At 47.4% G+C, this 19,963-nt stretch overlaps 1 protein-coding gene across 2 annotated transcripts in view; it reads right to left on the reverse strand.

Moving 5' to 3' along the window:
• ipo13 (importin 13) overlaps nucleotides 1-19,963 on the reverse strand; it is a 51,837-nt gene that overhangs the window by 18,952 nt on the left and 12,922 nt on the right. For both annotated transcript variants that reach the window (XR_005051847.1, XM_036978289.1), the window contains exons 3-9: nucleotides 15,348-15,473; nucleotides 13,490-13,633; nucleotides 12,581-12,793; nucleotides 12,229-12,482; nucleotides 5,966-6,106; nucleotides 884-1,025; nucleotides 404-570 (exon numbers count right to left, since the gene is read on the reverse strand). Coding sequence is in view for 1 of the 2 variants with exons in the window: in XM_036978289.1 (XP_036834184.1) it covers nucleotides 404-570; nucleotides 884-1,025; nucleotides 5,966-6,106; nucleotides 12,229-12,482; nucleotides 12,581-12,793; nucleotides 13,490-13,633; nucleotides 15,348-15,473 (1,187 nt within the window). In the remaining variant the exon portion in view is untranslated. The remainder of the gene's footprint in view (nucleotides 1-403; nucleotides 571-883; nucleotides 1,026-5,965; nucleotides 6,107-12,228; nucleotides 12,483-12,580; nucleotides 12,794-13,489; nucleotides 13,634-15,347; nucleotides 15,474-19,963) is intronic.

The following is a 19,963-nucleotide window of genomic DNA, read 5'->3' on the forward strand; positions in this document are numbered from 1 at the left end:
GTATATAGCCTCGCTATTGTTATTTTACTGCTGCTCTTTAATTATTTGTTTTTCTTATCTCTTACTTTTTTTGTAGGTATTTACTAAAAACTGCATTGTTAGTTAGGGCTTATAAGTAAGCATTTCACTGTAAGGTTTACACCTGTTGTATTCGGAGCATTTGAAATAGAAGGCACCATTTAACTCTGCAGGGACTAACAGCAGTGCTTGATTTCATACTGTGCTGTTAGTAATGTGCTTCTGAGCATCTGATGATCTGTTACTCAGACAAATGTTTTCATCCGTGCCCTCTCAGCTGCCACTTAACTTACAGGCTGGTACAATCCCACATACTCACCTGCTGACCAATAGACCTGTCAGCAAATCCTCACACACACACACACACACACACACACACACGTACCTGTAGATCCTGAACTGTTCCTTCTCATCTGAGGACCATGATGCATACTCCTGGTCAGAGGGGAACTGGGCTTTATGCAGCAGAACATCCACCAGCTGGAAATACACTGGTCTATAAACCTGCAGATACACCGCCTGTCTCTCAGAGTCAAACGACATGATGTCGTCCTGGAAAGAGAGAAAGTGTGTGCTGTTAAGTGGTGGTATTCTGAACAGGGTAGTTGGGGTTAGGGTGTAACGTTAGTGACCTGGGTTAAAGTGTAGGGGACTGGGTTACAGTGCAGGGGTTAGGGTGTAACGTTAGTGTCCTGGGTTAAAGTGTAGGGGACTGGGCTACAGTGCAGGGGTTAGGGTGTAACGTTAGTGTCATGGGTTAAAGTGTAGGGGACTTGGTTACAGCGCAGGGGTTAGGGTGTAACGTTAGTGTCCTGGGTTAAAGTGTAGGGTGACTGGGTTACAGTGCAGGGGTTAGGGTGCATACCTGTAGTGTGTACCAGAAAGTGAGTGTGAGGGAGCTGGTCGTCTCGTTGACTGGGTAGTGTCCTGGTATCCCAGTACAGAACATGATCATGTTGACCAAAGCCAGAAAACCCTGCCAGTGCTCTACCTGCTCCAAAAGAGCTCTGAGAGAGAGAGAGAGAGAAACCGGGAGCGAGAGAGTAAGTGAGAGAAACGGACAGAGCCAAGTAAACTAGGTCAGTAGTTAAGGAGAGTGAGGTGAGGTGGGACAGGCAGGGCTGGTTCTCTAGATAGAGTGAGGTGGGGTGGGACAGGCAGGGCTGGTTCTCTAGATAGAGTGAGGTGAGGTGGGGTGGGACAGGCAGGGCTGGTTCTCTAGAGTGAGGTGAGGTGGGGTGGGGTGGGACAGGCAGGGCAGGTTCTCTAGATACAGTGCCTTGCGAAAGTATTCGGCCCCCTTGAGCTTTGCGACCTTTTGCCACATTTCAGGCTTCAAACATAAAGATATAAAACTGTATTTTTTTGTGAAGAATCAACAACAAGTGGGACACAATCATGAAGTGGAATGACATTTATTGGATATTTCAAACTTTTTTAACAAATCAAAAACTGAAAAATTGGGCGTGCAAAATTATTCAGACCCCTTAAGTTAATACTTTGTAGCGCCACCTTTTGCTGCGATTACAGCTGTAAGTCGCTTGGGGTATGTCTCTATCAGTTTTGCACATCGAGAGACTGAAATGTTTTCCCATTCCTCCTTGCAAAACAGCTCGAGCTCAGTGAGGTTGGATGGAGAGCATTTGTGAACAGCAGTTTTCAGTTCTTTCCACAGATTCTCGAATTGGATTCAGGTCTGGACTTTGACTTGGCCATTCTAACACCTGGATATGTTTATTTTTGAACCATTCCATTGTAGATTTTGCTTTATGTTTTGGATCATTGTCTTGTTGGAAGACAAATCTCCGTCCCAGTCTCAGGTCTTTTGCAGACTCCATCAGGTTTTCTTCCAGAATGGTCCTGTATTTGGCTCCATCCATCTTCCCATCAATTTTAACCATCTTCCCTGTCCCTGCTGAAGAAAAGCAGGCCCAAACCATGATGCTGCCACCACCATGTTTGACAGTGGGGATGGTGTGTTCAGGGTGATGAGCTGTGTTGCTTTTACGCCAAACATAACGTTTTGCATTGTTGCCAAAAAGTTCCATTTTGGTTTCATCTGACCAGAGCACCTTCTTCCACATGTTTGGTGTCTCCCCCAGGTGGCTTGTGGCAAACTTTAAACGACACTTTTTATGGATATCTTTAAGAAATGGCTTTCTTCTTGCCACTCTTCCATAAAGGCCAGATTTGTGCAATATACGACTGGTTGTTGTCCTATGGACAGAGTCTCCCACCTCAGCTGTAGATCTCTGCAGTTCATCCAGAGTGATCATGGGCCTCTTGGCTGCATCTCTGATCAGTCTTCTCCTTGTATGAGCTGAAAGTTTAGAGGGACGGCCAGGTCTTGATAGATTTGCAGTGGTCTGATACTCCTTCCATTTCAATATTATCGCTTGCACAGTGCTCCTTGGGATGTTTAAAGCTTGGGAAATCTTTTTGTATCCAAATCCGGCTTTAAAACTTCTTCACAACAGTATCTCGGACCTGCCTGGTGTGTTCCTTGTTCTTCATGATGCTCTCTGCGCTTTTAACGGACCTCTGAGACTATCACAGTGAAGGTGCATTTATACGGAGACTTGATTACACACAGGTGGATTGTATTTATCATCATTAGTCATTTAGGTCAACATTGGATCATTCAGAGATCCTCACTGAACTTCTGGAGAGAGTTTGCTGCACTGAAAGTAAAGGGGCTGAATAATTTTTCAGTTTTTGATTTGTTAAAAAAGTTTGAAATATCCAATAAATGTCGTTCCACTTCATGATTGTGTCCCACTTGTTGTTGATTCTTCACAAAAAAAATACAGTTTTATATCTTTATGTTTGAAGCCTGAAATGTGGCAAAAGGTCGCAAAGTTCAAGGGGGCCGAATACTTTCGCAAGGCACTGTAGAGTGAGGTGAGGTGGGGTGGGACAGGCAGGGCTGGGCTGGTTCTCTAGATAGAGTGAGGTGGGGTGGGACAGGCAGGGCTGGTTCTCTAGATAGAGTGAGGTGAGGTGGGGTGGGGTGGGACAGGCAGGGCTGGTTCTCTAGATAGAGTGAGATGGGGTGGGACAGGCAGGGCTGGTTGTTTAGATAGAGTGAGGTGAGGTGGGACAGGCAGGGCTGGTTCTCTAGATAGAGTGAGGTGAGGTGGGGTGGGGTGGGACAGGCAGGGCTGGTTGTTTAGATAGAGTGAGGTGAGGTGGGGTGGGGTGGGACAGGCAGCGCTGGGCTGGTTCTCTAGATAGAGTGAGGTGAGGTGGGGTGGGACAGGCAGGGCTGGTTCTCTAGATAGAGTGAGGTGAGGTGGGGTGGGACAGGCAGCGCTGGGCTGGTTCTCTAGATAGAGTGAGGTGAGTTGGGGTGGGACAGGCAGCGCTGGGCTGGTTCTCTAGATAGAGTGAGGTGAGTTGGGGTGGGACAGGCAGGGCTGGTTCTCTAGATAGAGTGAGGTGAGGTGGGGTGGGTCAGGCAGGGCTGGTTCTCTAGATAGAGTGAGGTGAGGTGGGGTGGGACAGGCAGGGCTGGTTCTCTAGATAGAGTGAGGTGAGGTGGGGTGGGACAGGCAGGGCTGGTTCTCTAGATAGAGTGAGGTGAGGTGGGGTGGGACAGGCAGGGCTGGTTCTCTAGATAGAGTGAGGTGAGGTGGGGTGGGACAGGCAGGGCTGGGCTGGTTCTCTAGATAGAGTGAGGTGAGGTGGGACAGGCAGGGCTGGTTCTCTAGATAGAGTGAGGTGAGGTGGGGTGGGGTGGGGTGGGACAGGCAGGGCTGGTTGTTTAGATAGAGTGAGGTGAGGTGGGGTGGGGTGAGACAGGCAGGGCTGGTTGTTTAGATAGAGTGAGGTGAGGTGGGGTGGGGTGGGACAGGCAGGGCTGGTTCTCTAGATAGAGTGAGGTGGGGTGGGACAGGCAGCGCTGGGCTGGTTCTCTAAATAGAGTGAGGTGAGTTGGGGTGGGACAGGCAGCGCTGGGCTGGTTCTCTAGATAGAGTGAGGTGAGTTGGGGTGGGACAGGCAGGGCTGGTTCTCTAGATAGAGTGAGGTGAGGTGGGGTGGGTCAGGCAGGGCTGGTTCTCTAGATAGAGTGAGGTGAGGTGGGGTGGGACAGGCAGGGCTGGTTCTCTAGATAGAGTGAGGTGAGGTGAGGTGGGGTGGGACAGGCAGGGCTGGTTCTCTAGATAGAGTGAGGTGAGGTGGGGTGGGACAGGCAGGGCTGGTTCTCTAGATAGAGTGAGGTGAGGTGGGGTGGGGTGGGGTGGGACAGGCAGCGATGGTTCTCTAGATATAGTGAGGTGAGGTGGGGTGGGACAGGCAGGGCTGGTTCTCTAGATAGAGTGAGGTGAGGTGGGGTGGGACAGGCAGGGCTGGTTCTCTAGATAGAGTGAGGTGAGGTGGGGTGGGACAGGCAGGGCTGGTTCTCTAGATAGAGTGAGGTGAGGTGGGGTGGGACAGGCAGGGCTGGTTCTCTAGATAGAGTGAGGTGAGGTGGGGTGGGGTGGGGTGGGACAGGCAGCGATGGTTCTCTAGATAGAGTGAGGTGAGGTGGGGTGGGACAGGCAGGGCTGGTTCTCTAGATAGAGTGAGGTGAGGTGGGGTGGGACAGGCAGGGCTGGTTCTCTAGATAGAGTGAGGTGAGGTGGGGTGGGACAGGCAGGGCTGGTTCTCTAGATAGAGTGAGGTGAGGTGGGGTGGGACAGGCATGGCTGGTTCTCTAGATAGAGTGAGGTGAGGTGGGGTGGGACAGGCAGGGCTGGTTCTCTAGATAGAGTGAGGTGAGGTGGGGTGGGACAGGCAGGGCTGGTTCTCTAGATAGAGTGAGGTGAGGTGGGGTGGGGTGGGGTGGGACAGGCAGCGATGGTTCTCTAGATAGAGTGAGGTGAGGTGGGGTGGGACAGGCAGGGCTGGTTCTCTAGATAGAGTGAGGTGAGGTGGGGTGGGACAGGCAGGGCTGGTTCTCTAGATAGAGTGAGGTGAGGTGGGGTGGGGTGGGACAGGCAGGGCTGGTTCTCTAGATAGAGTGAGGTGAGGTGGGGTGGGACAGGCAGGGCTGGTTCTCTAGATAGAGTGAGGTGAGGTGGGGTGGGGTGGGACAGGCAGGGCTGGTTCTCTAGATAGAGTGAGGTGAGGTGGGGTGGGACAGGCAGGGCTGGTTCTCTAGATAGAGTGAGGTGAGGTGGGGTGGGGTGGGGTGGGACAGGCAGCGATGGTTCTCTAGATAGAGTGAGGTGAGGTGGGGTGGGACAGGCAGGGCTGGTTCTCTAGATAGAGTGAGGTGAGGTGGGGTGGGACAGGCAGGGCTGGTTCTCTAGATAGAGTGAGGTGAGGTGGGGTGGGGTGGGGTGGGACAGGCAGCGATGGTTCTCTAGATAGAGTGAGGTGAGGTGGGGTGGGACAGGCAGGGCTGGTTCTCTAGATAGAGTGAGGTGAGGTGGGGTGGGACAGGCAGGGCTGGTTCTCTAGATAGAGTGAGGTGAGGTGGGGTGGGACAGGCAGGGCTGGTTCTCTAGATAGAGTGAGGTGAGGTGGGGTGGGACAGGCAGGGCTGGTTCTCTAGATAGAGTGAGGTGAGGTGGGGTGGGACAGGCAGGGCTGGTTCTCTAGATAGAGTGAGGTGGGGTGGGACAGGCAGGGCTGGTTCTCTAGATAGAGTGACAGGTGAAAGGTTCAGACTGGAGATATTGACATACACAGCGAGACATGAGGCCTTGGGAGACCCTGCAGAACAACACAATAACAAACCAACAGCTTGTTTACCTGAGTTGGCCTGCACTTGGAGCTGAACACGTCATCTTATCTGATTATTTCTTGATTGGTTTGTGATAATTAATCAATTATGTCACCAAGGAGTGTGAGGAGGGGAAGTGAAAGGAATGATTGGTTGATGATTTAGAGGGGATAGCGCATACACAATTGTGTTTAGTGTACTCGTGAGGGCCTTTTGGGGACCAACAAACACACACACCTGGAGTGGTTCTCGCCCAGTGCGACAGCAATGCGACAGATTCCGTGTGATGTCTCCATGTCTCCGTTCTGGATGGCCTCTCTCAGCTGCTCCTGCAGGGACAAGACCTGGGGAACCAGCTTCAGCAGGGTGTTCACATACCTACAGAGAGAGACAGAAAGATATGCAGAGAGAGGAGGAGAAAGAGATAGAGAGAGACGCACACGAGTTAGTTCACATACTGTACTATTGGAAAAACTGGAGGCGTATAGCTGTCTTGTTTACTTCAAACTAAATCTTTTCCCAAGCCATTCTTTCTCTGATCCTGTGAAGACACATCCCCCCTCTTCCCCTCCACCCCACCCCATCCCAGCCACACAAACACATCAATCTTTACTTTTCACCAGCTACATCTCTCTGTTGCTTTGTTTCATTTCTCTAGGCTTCAATTACTCTGGTCTGTTCTTTCTGCTGTCTCAGCCCTTTCTAATGCATCTATTGTCTATCTGGATGCACACACACACACCACATACACTCTCCCTCGCTCAGACACACACATACAGTTGAAGTCGGAAGTTTATATTCACCTTAACCAAATACATTTAAACTCAGTTTTTCACAATTCCTGACATTTAATCCCAGTAAAAATGAATTGTCTTTGGTCAGTTAGGATCACCACTTTATTTTAAGAATGTGAAATGTCAGAATAATAGTAGAGAATTATTTTTTCAGCTTTTATTTCTTTCATCACATTCCCAGTGGGTCAGAGGTTTACATACACTTAATTAGTATTTGGTAGCACTGCCTTTAAATTGTTTAACTTGGGTCAAATGTTTTGTGTAGCCTTCCACAAGCTACCCACAAAAAGTTGGGTCAATGTTGGCCCATTCCTCCTGACAGAGCTGGTGTAACTGAGTCAGGTTTGTTGGCCTCCTTGCTCACACAAGCTTTTCCAGTTCTCTCCACAAATGTTCTATAGGTTTGAGGTCAGGGCTTTGTGATGGCCACTCTAATACATTGACTTTGTTGTCCTTAAGCCACTTTGCTACAGCTTTGGAAGCATGCTTAGACATTTCTCCAAAAAGTACGATCTTTGTCCCCATGTGCAGTTGCAAACCGTAGTCTTGCTATTTTATGGCGGATTTGGAACAGTGGCTTCTTCCTTGCTGAGTGGCCTTTTAGGTCATGTCGATATAGGACTTGTTTTACTGTAGATATAGATACTTTTGTACCTGTTTCTTCCAGAATCTTCACAAGGTCCTTTGCTGTTGTTCTGGGATTGATTTACACTTTTCGCACCAAAGTAAGTTCATCTCGAGGAGACAGAACGGGTATCCTTCCTGAGCGGTATGACGGCTGCGTGGTCCCATGATGTTTATACTTGCATACTATTGTTTGTACAGATGAACGTGGTACCTTCAGGCATTTGGAAATTGCTCCCAAGGATGAATCAGACTTGTGGAAGTCTACAATTTTTCTTCTGAGGTCTTGGCTGATTTCTTTTGATTTTCCCATGATGTCAAGCAAAGGTAGGCCTTGAAAAAGGTATGAAGGTAGGCCTTGAAATACATCCACAGGTACACCTCCAATTGACTCAAGCTTCTAAAGCCATGACATCATTTTCTGGAATTTTCCAAGCTGTTTAAAGGCACAGTCAATTTAGTGCATGTAAACTTCTGGCCCACTGGAATTGTGATACAGTGAATTATAAGTGAAATAATCTGTCTGTAAACAATTGTTGGGAAAATGACTTGTGTCATTCACAAAGTAGATAGACGTCCTAACCGACTTGCCAAAACTATAGTTTGTTAACAAGACATTTGTGGAGTGGTTGACTCCAACCTAAGAGTATGTAAACTTCTGACTTCAACTGTACACTCTCCCTCGCTCAGACACACACCCACGACATATACTCTCCCTCGCTCAGACACACACCCACCACATACACACACCCACCACATACACTCTCCCTCGCTCAGACACACAACCAACACATACACTCTCCCTCGCTCAGACACACACATCTATTTAATTCTCCCACATCTATACGTCTGTTCCCCTGCTGTCTGCATTGGGCATGCTCACACACACAACCACACTTGCTCTGGGTAATATCACTCTTCCCCCCCAACCTTGCAGTGTCATTGGTAATGACTACTGAATATTCACGTGTACCCTTATTGACATTATCATGAAGGCTGCTGTACCACGTGCATGACAACAAGCCACACACACAGTATTAATCTACCATAAAGCACCTATTCCAAACCTCCTCTTTCCCCCGACCTTCAAAATACACTCTCTCTACTTCTGTCTCACACACTCAAGCTTTCACAAAGCTAAGAGTACACGACCTGCATCTCCAAGTCAACCCATTAAAAATGAATGATGACTAAATCTCCCAGGGTGGGCTGTTATTTAATGCATTAGTGTGTGTTTCTGTATATTTATGTGTTATTCAGAGGGCATTGGGGAATGAGTATGTGCGTCTCTCTATTGTATGAAACCTGACATCCTATAGATTCCACTGAGACAGACTGTCTACCGCAGACACACAGACCTCCGCTTCCCGCTCTCTCTCTCGCTTTTCTTTCTCCTCCCCTTAAAACTCGAATGAATTTGAAAGACTCCTCTCTCTCTTTTCACCTCCATCTTTCTCCTTTCTCCCTCCCGTTCTCCTTCTCTCTGTTTAACCATATTACAGTCAAGTCATTTGGGAGAATGCTATTGGTCCAACTGCATCCTGTTGCCAGGCAACTAATTTCCCCATCTCAGAGCGTCACTGTAATTAAAAAGGAGGAGAGGGGTGGAGGAGGAGATATAGGCAGAGTAGAGAAAAAGGCAGAGAGAGAGAAAGGGAGGAAAATGGGGGAAAGAGAGAGCCTGGGAGAGAGATAGAAAGATTTTAAGTGAAGGAAAGGGAAGGAGGAAGGGTTGAGCTAATTGACTGGGGATAGATAGTGATAATCCTTCTGCTCTGACTCTAGTGTGGCCAAACACATACACAGGCACATGCAAACACATATACAAACTGTTAGTCCTTTTCAAATCTAATTGAGTGTTTTCGGGCTGGGCGATATGGCCTAAAAATCATCTCGATTTTTTCAAACATTCAAAATATATATCTAATTTAAAAACAAATGTTCTCTCGAAATAAGCATTGGTGCACAATTAAAAGATAAATCCAATATAATTGATAATTTTAATAAGCACTTTTCTACGGCTGGCCATGCTTTCCACCTGACTACCCATACCCCGGTCAACAGCCCTGCACCCCCCACAGCAACTCGCCCAAGCCTCCCCCATTTCTTCACCCAAATCCAGATAGCTGATGTTCTGAAAGAACTACAAAATCTGGACCCCTACAAATCAGCTGGGCTAGACAATCTGGACCCTCTCAAAAATGATCTGCCGAAATTGTTGCAACCCCTATTACTAGCCTGTTCATATCGTCTGAGATTCCCAAAGATTGGAAAGCAGCCACCGTCATCCCCTCTTCAAAGGGGGAGACACTCTAGACCCAAACTGCTACAGACCTATATCTGTCCTACCCTGCCTTTCTAAGGTCTTCGAAAGCCAAGTTAACAAACAGATCACCGACCATTTCAAATCCCACCGTACCTTCTCCGCTATGCAATCTGGTTTCAGAGCTGGTCGTGGGTTTACCTCAGCCACGCTCAAGGTCTAAACGATATCATAACCGCCATCGATAAGAAACAATATTGTGCAGTCGTATTCATCGACCTGGCCAAGGCTTTCGACTCTGTCAACCACCACATTCTTATTGGCAGACTCAACAGCCTTGGTTTCTCAAATGACTGCCTCGCCTGGTTCACCAACTACTTCTCAGATAGAGTTCAGTGTGTCAAATCGGAGGGCTTGTTGTCCGGACCTCTGGCAGTCTCTATGGGGGTGCCACAGGGTTCAATTCTCAGGCCGACTCTCTTCTCTGTATACATCAATGATGTCGCTCTTGCTGCTGGTGATTCTCTGATCCACCTCTACGCAGACGACACCATTCTGTTTACTTCTGCCCCTTCTTTGGACACTGTGTTAACTAACCTCGAGCTTCAATGCCATACAACTCTCGCTCCATGGCCTCCAACTGCTCTTAAATGCAAGTAAAACTAAATGCATGCTCTTCAACCAATCGCTGCCCGCACCCACCTGTTCTGACTTAGAACATGTGGACAACTACAAATACCTAGGTGTCTGGTTAGACTGTAAACTCTCCTTCCAGACTCACATTAAACATCTCCAATTCCTATCTGCCAAACATACCCTCGTAACACTGACCATCCTACCGATCCTCGACTTTGGCTTTGTCATTTACAAAATAGCCTCCAACACTCTACTCAACAAACTGGATGCAGTCTATCACAGTGCCATCCGTTTTGTCACCACAGCCCCATATACGACCCACCACTGCGACCTGTACGCTCTCGTTGGATGGCCCTCGCTTCATACTCGTCGCCAAACCCACTGGCTCCAGGTCATCTACAAGTCTTTGCTAGGTAAAGCCCCGCCTTATCTCAGCTCACTGGTCACCATTGCAGCACGCGCTCTAGCAGGTATATCTCACTGGTCACCCCCAAAGCCAATTCCTACTTTGGCTGCCTTTCCTTCCAGTTCTCTGCTTCCAATGACTGGAACGAATTGCAAAAATCACTGAAGCTGTAGACACATATCTCCCTCACTAGCTTTAAGCACCAGCTGTCAGAGCAGCTCACATATCACTGCACCTGTACATAGCCCATCTGTGAACAGCCCCTCCAACTACTTCTTCCCCATACTGTATTTATTTATCTTGCTGCTTTGGACCCCAGTATCTCTACTTGCACATTCATCTTCTGCACATCTACCATTCCAGTGTTTAATTGCTATATTGTAATTACTTTGCCACCATGCCCTATTTATTGCCTTTTTGCCTTTTTTTCTACTGTATTATTATTGACTGTATGTTTTGTTTATTCCATGTGTAACTCTGTGTTGTTGTATGTGTCGAACTGCTTTGCTTTATCTTGGCCAGGTCGCAGTTGTAAATGAGAACTTGTTCTCAACTAGCCTACCTGGTTAAATAAAGGTGAAATAAATAAATCAATCAATAAAAAAGGTAAAATATAAATCATTTCAATCAGTCAACAATAATCTAATAAATTCAGGGCTCGTGAAATTATACCTAGGCTATATAAGCATTTTTTTGTTGCAATAATCACTGATCTGGCTTTCAAGTCTCATACCTCATTGCAAGCTAACCGTTTTTGTTATGAACACACCCTTCTGTTCGTCCCCAACTGTTTAAACAGCAGCTAAACTATCCACATTGTTAAGATGTTGAAATCAAGTGGCCTACCGTACTTGTCAGAATGGAGCGAAGGAGACGAGACCAAAAAGATAATGAGAACAAACGTTCATAAAAACAAAAAATATATTTACAAAAACGGGTTTCTTGCAATACTAACATTGGAATTAATCAAATTAATTTGATATATCGCCCAGCACTAATATGAGGGCCATATTCATACCTTCACCAGTAAATTGGCCTTATTTTAGAACAATAAAAACACATGTTGAGGAGACCAGCTATTAGGTTGACTAGAGCAGTACTTTGTGTTTGTGTTTGTGTGTGTGTGTGTGTGTGTCTGTGAGAACTGCCCATAGGTGGATTTTGCACCTTTTCCTACCTCACTCATCTTTCTCTCCCTTCCTCTTTCCATCCCTACCTCACTCATCTTTCTCTCCCTTCCTCTTTCCATCCCTACCTCACCCTCTTTCTCTTGGGGAGGGGCTACTGGGTGCCTACCATTGGAGCTCAATGACGTCGCTCCCCATCTCTGTAACCATGGTAATGCCAGCCAACCGAGAAATGCCTCCCCCCCTTCTTCCCTCCCTCCTCCCCTCCTGGCTGTTAGCTCTCCCTGTATTCCCTCCATCTCCCTCAACTTTCCTCCATTTTTAATTCTGTCAACTCTCCGTTGCCTGTATTTTTCTCTCCATCCCTATTTCCCCTCTACAGTATCTCTTTCGCTCATATACCCTTCCCATGCCCACACTGTGCTCTTGGCTGCCATCTCCCCCTTCCCATCTCGCTCTCCCTCTGATGCTCTTCCTATCCCTGCTCTGTCTCGGTCTTCCATATCTGAATCTGTTGTTCTCTTGGTTCTCTTTAAACAATACTCTCCACCTCCTCCATAATGCAGACACTGGCTGCGTGTCACCTTGTCTGTTTGTCTGAAGTCATTGGGTTGGCACACACTCGCACCCTCCCCTGTCCATCTACACACCTCTGGGAGTCGGGTTGTGATATGGCGTTGACAATAGCCTCCACGGCGGTATCAAACAGCTCAGGGTCTGGTAGAGCAGTGAAACAGTCCTCCACCAGTCCTTCACTCTCACTGAGAGGGACGTCCAGCAGCACCCAGGAGGACAGACAGCGCAGGACACGAGCCTTCACTGCCCCGGGACTGTCCCCTCGACGCAGCAGCTGCTGGAGGAGTGGACACACTGACCCCCATTCACGGCCCAACGCACCTCGCACCTACAGACAGAGGGTGGTGAGTAGTAGATGGATGTGTGTCTGTCTTTGTGTCTGTCTGTCGTGCCCTATGGTACCCCTCAGTCTCTCGCGTCCCTCACCTGTCCCTTGCGGTACTGTGGCAGGCGGCTGGTCTGGAACTCTTCAGGCAGGACGGTCAGTAGCTCCAGCAGGGCCAGACACCTTGCCCGGCCGTCCACCCCCCCTCCCTCCTCCTGGAACACACGTACCATCTCTGGCACGGCGCCTGGCCACGCCTCTGGCATGGTGTTCAGGGCCAGGGAGGCCAGCGCCACACATAGACGCGTCAGCACCTTGGAAACAGGACCACAACGACGTACTGTAATCTATGACTTTGTTTTATTTACTATACTTGATGGTTTTTAAGGCATTTAGCTCCAGTTGTATGTATTTTCAATGATGATCTAATACAGGGATGGGCAACTGGTGGCCCGTGAACCAATTTTTAAAAATGTGTTTTTTTGGGGTGGGACTCTGTCAGGGTCTCAAATTACTGTTGAGAGTTAGAATAATAGAGTACAAGGTCCAATTTCGAAATTTGGTTGTGCATCAGCAGTCACTCAATTAGCCCATGTCAGCAAAAACATTTTAAATTAGTAAGTTAGCTGGTCGCTAGACTATCTAAACTTGTAGTAAGCATGGTCAAATTACAGACCGGGGTGGGGCCCACTGATCATCAGTTATCATATTAAAAACTGCAAACATTTGCCTCCACTATACGGCAAAATGTGTAGAATTGTAGGAAATTAGCTGTAAAAGTGCTATTTTTAAACAGATTTTCTTTCCCTTCACTGGAACGAGGGGGGCCGCTAAAATGATTTGCTCGCAAGGTGTGGGGGGGTATGAATGTGGGTACGCAGACCCACGAGCCACTGTGGCCCCTCATGATGAGTTGTGTTTTTTGTGGCCCTCACACACATCAAAGTAGCCCATCCCTTATCTAATAAATCCATCCATCTACTCATCCTCCCATCCATCCATCTACCCACCATCTTGGACCCGGAGGAGAAGCAGGCGATCTGGGAGAAGAGTTGAGTCTTTAGGGTCTCATACTGGTCAGAGGGGATGTCAGACCAGTAGCGTGATATCTTAGTGTGGAGGGCACTAGCCCCAAAGTACTGGATCTCAGGAACCTAGGGAGAGAGACAGGGTTAGGTGTGTGTGTGTGTCAGGGCTTGTGTGTTAGCCGGTAATAGCCGGCTTTTAGCCCCCCCCCCAAAAAAGTTATTTACTAAAATTGCCACCGGCCAATTGTCTGGGAGAAGAAAATAAATTCCATTGTGAAAATGCATTTTTAGCCTATTCATTGATTGAAATACCAGTTGACGTAGCGCAAGAGCTGCCTGCTGCTACAGCTCATCAAACAGCTCTTCGTTACTGCTACAGCTCATCAAACAGCTCTTCGTTACTGCTACAGCTCATCAAACAGCTCTTCCTTGCTGCTACAGCTCATCAAACAGCTCTTCCTTGCTGCTACAGCTCATCAAACAGCTCTTCCTTGCTGCCACAGCTCATCAAACAGCTCGTTCCTTGCTGCTACAGCTCATCAAACAGCTCTTCCTTGCTGCTACAGCTCATCAAACAGCTCTTCCTTGCTGCCACAGCTCATCAAACAGCTCTTCGTTGCTGCCACAGCTCATCAAAACAGCTCGTTCCTTGCTGCTACAGCTCATCACACAGCTCGTTCCTTGCTGCTACAGCTCATCAAAACAGCTCGTTCCTTCCTGCTACAGCTCATCAAAACAGCTCGTTCCTTGCTGCTACAGCTCATCAAAACAGCTCGTTCGTTGCTGCTACAGCTCATCAAAACAGCTCGTTCCTTGCTGCTGGAGTGAAACCTGCTTTTATAATCCAAATAAATGTGCTACAATTCTAATTGCGTGTTAAAAACAGTTTTCATGGCCATGATTAAAAAGAGCTACCATTTTTATTTCTTTACTGGTAATTGAAGCACTCTTTCCATTCAAGTGCAGAGGCAACTAGACAGGCTTCAGCACGTCACACACCATTTTGCAATGAGCTGAGCTTTTTTACTTTAACGTTTTACTACATATTATGAGGCATGTGTCACCTTGCTTTACAGAAGCCTTTTCAAAATCCAAACAAACGTGCAGGCAATTATTTTATATAGACTTCCATATACCATTCAAACCATTAGCCTGTTTTTCTCATGTTCTAGTGCTTTTCAAATAAACTTTCTTTCATTGACCAGAAGCCAAAGGCACAATCCTAGTCATATTAGCAACCCATGTTAGTTGTTACATCTTTAGATCTCCACTCGTTCTAAATTTCTAATGTATATTTTCATCTCTGTCTCATGAAACCGCTCACATGTGCACTTTTGACAACTGTGTTTTTCCGCTAATTGCATTATGGAACAAACATTTGCGCGTAGCCTAGTGTGTGCATTGCTGCTCTTATAATGTTAAGAAATAATTGTTAATCAACTTTTAAGCTAAACACTCATCCGTTACATGAGCCTTATTTCTCATTGTAAACTTTTCTACTATGGGGGATAGTAGATTGACATAGGCTAGAAATGTTGCGGTTCGTTACTTGTCTTATTGGCTGAGGAAATGTAAATGTGGACAATTATTCTAACAATTGCGCTTCAGAATTCGCTAAGAAGAATGAACACCATTGCATCCTCGAGTTGCATGTTCATTAATGTGATTTCTGTCATTCTAAGCACCGTGGGTGGACACCCTAATCAGGATACACAACCAATGCATATGGGTCAGGCAAATTTTTTAAATGTCCGGTAAATGAACATTCTGCCAGTCAAATGTCCGGCGCAACATTTTCCTAATGGAAACCCTGGTGTGTGTGTGTGCTGGTATATCCTACCTTGTCAGGGCAGAGCAGGGCCCAGCAGAACTGCCAGGCCTGAGGGGAGACCTGAGCCTGCATCAGCCACTTCTGGGCCAGGTTCTTATTCTCTATGTTAGGGTCATAGTACAACTGGTGGAGTGCCTGGGGGGTAGAGAGAGAAAGAAAGAGGGATCGGGGAGGGAGAAAGTCAGTATAATTGCAGTATAATATACAGTGGGGCAAAAAAGTATTTAGTCAGCCAACAATTGTACAAGTTCTCCCACGTAAAAAGATGAGAGGCCTGTCATTTTCATCATAGGTACACTTCAACTATGACAGACAAAATGAGAAAAAAAAAATCCAGAAAATCACATTGTGGGATTTTTTATGAATTTATTTGCAAATTATGGTGGATAATAAGTATTTGGTCACCTACAAACAAGCAAGATTTCTGGCTCTCACAGACCTGTAACTTCTTCTTTAAGAGGCTCCTCTGTCCTCCACTTGCTACCTGTATTAATGGCACCTGTTTGAACTTGTTATCAGTATAAAAGACACCTGTCCACAACCTCAAACAGTCACACTCCAAACTCCACTATGGCCAAGACCAAAGAGCTGTCAAAGGACACCAGAAACAAAATTGTAGACCTGCACCAGGCTGGGAAGACTGAATCTGCAATAGGTAAGCAGCTTGGTTTGAAGCAATCAACTGTGGGAGCAATTATTAGGAAATGGAAGACATACAAGACCACTGATAATCTCCCTCGATCTTGGGCTCCACGCAAGATCTCACCCCGTGGGGTCAAAATGATCACAAGAACAGTGAGCAAAAACTCAAATCCTGCAGTGCCAGACGTGTCCCCCTGCTTAAGCCAGTACATGTCCAGGCCCGTCTGAAGTTTGCTAGAGAGCATTTTGATGATCCAGAAGAAGATTGGGAGAATGTCATATGGTCAGATGAAACCAAAATATAACTTTTTGGTAAAAACTCAACTCGTCGTGTTTGGAGGACAAAGAATGCTGAGTTGCATCCAAAGAACACCATACCTACTGTGAAGCATGGGGGTGGAAACATCATGCTTTGGGGCTGCTTTTCTGCAAAGGGACCAGGACGACTGATCCGTGTAAAGGAAAGAATGGATGGGGCCATGTGCCGTGAGATTTTGAGTGAAAACCTCCTTCCATCAGCAAGGGCATTGAAGATGAAACGTGGCTGGGTCTTTCAGCATGACAATGATCCCAAACACACCGCCCGGGCAACGAAGGAGTGGCTTCGTAAGAAGCATTTCAAGGTCCTGGAGTGGCCTAGCCAGTCTCCAGATCTCAACCCCATAGAAAATCTTTGGAGGGAGTTGAAAGTCTGTGTTGCCCAGCAACAGCCCCAAAACATCACTGCTCTAGAGAAGATCTGCATGGAGGAATGGGCCAAAATACCAGCAACAGTGTGTGAAAACCTTGAAGACTTGACCTCTGTCATTGCCAACAAAGGGTATATAACAAAGTATTGAGATAAACTTTTGTTATTGACCAAATACTTATTTTCCACCATAATTTGCAAATAAATTCATAAAAAATCCTACAATGTGATTTTCTGGATTTTTTTTCTCATTTTGTCTGTCATAGTTGAAGTGTACCTATGATGAAAATTACAGGCCTCTCATCTTTTTAAGTGGGAGAACTTGCACAATTGGTGGCTGACAATACTTTTTTGCCCCACTGTATACTGTATGTCATTTAGAACTTTAACGTTAGTGTTTCTATGTAGTTTAGCAACATTGGGTTCTTATCCTCTGAAACAGACTGGCTGAACACTAGGAAACAGATGCTTCCTAAGAGGAATACAGTTGGCCATGTTCTTTCTTCATCCTCCTCCATGCCCACCCCATCCCTCCTCTATCCTCCTCCACGCTCACCCCATCCCTCCTCTATCCTCCTCCATGCTCACTCCATCCCTCCTCCATGCACACCCCATCCCTCCTCTATCTTCCTCCACGCTCACCCCATCCCTCCTCTATCCTCCTCCATGCTCACCCCATCCCTCCTCTATCCTCCTCCATGCTCACTCCATCCCTCCTCCATGCACACCCCATCCCTCCTCTATCCTCCTCCATGCTCACTCCATCCCTCCTCCTCCATGCACACCCCATCCCTCCTCTATCCTCCTCCATGCTCACTCCATCTCTCCTCCTCCATGCACGCCCCATCCCTCCTCTATCCTCCTCCATGCTCACTCCATCCCTCCTCCTCCATGCACGCCCCATCCCTCCTCTATCCTCCTCCATGCTCACCTCATCCCTCCTTTATCCTCCTCCATGCTCACCCCATCCCTCCTCTATCCTCCTCCATGCTCACCCCATCCCCCTATCCTCCTTCATGCTCACCCCATCCCTCTATCCTCCTCAATGCTCACCCCATCCCTCCTCTATCCTCCTCCATGCTCACTCCATCCCTCCTCCTTCATGCTCACCCCATCCCTATATCCTCCTCAATGCTCACCCCATCCCTCCTTTATCCTCTTCCATGCTCACTCTATCCCTCCTATATCCTCCTCCATGCTCACCCCATCCCTCCTCTATCCCCCTCCATGCTCACTCCATCCCTCCTCCCATGCACACCCAATCCCTCCTCATCCATGCTCAGCCCATCCCTCCTCTATCCTCCGCCATGCTCACTCCATCCCTCCTCTATCCTCACCCCGTCCTTCTATCCCCCTCCATGCCCACTCCATCCCTCCTCCTCCCATGCACACCCAATCCCTCCTCTATCCTCCTCCATGCTCACCCCATCCCTCCTTTATCATTCTCCATGCTCACTCCATCCCTCCTTTATCATTCTCCATGCTCACTCCATCCCTCCTTTATCCTTCTCCATGTTCACTCCATCCCTCCTTTATCCTTCTCCATGTTCACTCCATCCCTCCTTTATCCTTCTCCATGTTCACTCCATCCCTCCTTTATCCTTCTCCATGTTCACTCCATCCCTCCTTTATCCTTCTCCATGTTCACTCCATCCCTCCTTTATCCTTATCCATGTTCACTCCATCCCTCCTTTATCCTTCTCCATGCTCACTCCATCCCTCCTTTATCCTTCTCCATGTTCACTCCATCCCTCCTTTATCCTTCTCCATGTTCACTCCATCCCTCCTTTATCCTTCTCCATGCTCACTCCATCACTCCTTAATCCTACTCCATGTACACTCCATCCCTCCTTTATCCTTCTCCATGTTCACTCCATCCCTCCTTTATCCTTCTCCATGCTCACTCCATCCCTCCTTTATCCTTCTCCATGCTCACATCTTCAAACATGCTCAATCAATTGCATATATTTATAAAGTCCTTTTTACATAAGCAGATGTCACAAAGTGCTTCCTCCATCCCTCTATCCTCCCTTCCTCTCCAGTAGTAACTGACTCAGCAGGTTGTATGGAGACTCTAGTATGACTGACTGCCGTTATAGAACACCAATACAGAGAGTATCGTCTCCAGTTACATACTGTATCTAGCGTGTATCCTCCCTAGCACCTTGACCAAAAGCTAGTGTGGGTTGACATCATTGTTGAATAGAGAGAAACATTTGAAAGGATAAACATCTGTGCAGGGTCCCTTTGTTTCCTTTGAAATCATCCCTCAGCGTCGATACACACAGTAGGTTTTGGGTTGTGTGTGTCAGAGATCACAGCGTGACTCATATTCCAGTCCTCTGCTGTTCCACGCTGAAACACCGCTCTCTGTCACACACACACACACACACACCTCAGCTGCTCCAATAGTGAATCTGCCCAGATCAAGCAACCTCTACTGAGGAGCAGTGTCTTTACTGAAATCTCTCATCACGCTCATTCCTCATCAACTCCGTCGCTCTGTGCCTGCCGTCATTTTTCCCTCCCTTCTTCTCTTTCTCATCTCGTCCCTTCATCTCGCCATTTCTAAACGAAGCTGTGATTTTCCAGAGTTCAAAGCTAAGGCAGATCATTACTGCTGTCCACTGTGTGATCTAAGGAGACTTCTCATCCCAGGGACACACTCCAGACTGCACGCCTGTGTGTGTGTCGTACATAGACCCATCTCACTACAGCCAGCCAGATGCATCCAACTAGCAGCTGTAATGTTGCTTCAACTGTTTCATTAGCCACCAGAGATCAGATCTGTCAGGGATCTGATCATCCACTCCTGATGCAGAGACAGAGGGAGCGAGACGGGAGGCTGCAGGTGAAGAACACCCCTTTGTCTGTCTGCAGCAGTCTCTCCATTTGGTCTCACACACACACACACACATCACAGATGGAGGTACTTAGGCTCTGAAAGAACTAGCTACTATACTGGTACTCTCCCAGTGTGTGTGTGTCAGAGAGAGTGGAAGAGAGGAAACATTAAAAGCAAAGTGTAGAAGGAGCCAGGAGGAAGTACTGGGCTGCAGGTGAAAGCGACTCTGTGCGGCAGTCAGATTATCCATCTGCCCACTACTCAAGTAACAGGCTCTCAGATAGCACACAGAAACCGCTAGATACACTACATGACCAAAAGTATGTGGACTCATGATTGTTGAACATCTCATTCCAAAATCAAGGCCCTTAATATAGAGTTGGTCCCCCTTTGCTGCTTTAACAGCCTCCACTCTTCTGGGAAGGCTTTCCACTAGATGTTGGAACATTG

The sequence above is a fragment of the Oncorhynchus mykiss genome, chromosome 5 (genome assembly GCF_013265735.2).
Source record: "Oncorhynchus mykiss isolate Arlee chromosome 5, USDA_OmykA_1.1, whole genome shotgun sequence".
In the NCBI taxonomy this organism is placed as follows: domain Eukaryota; kingdom Metazoa; phylum Chordata; class Actinopteri; order Salmoniformes; family Salmonidae; genus Oncorhynchus; species Oncorhynchus mykiss.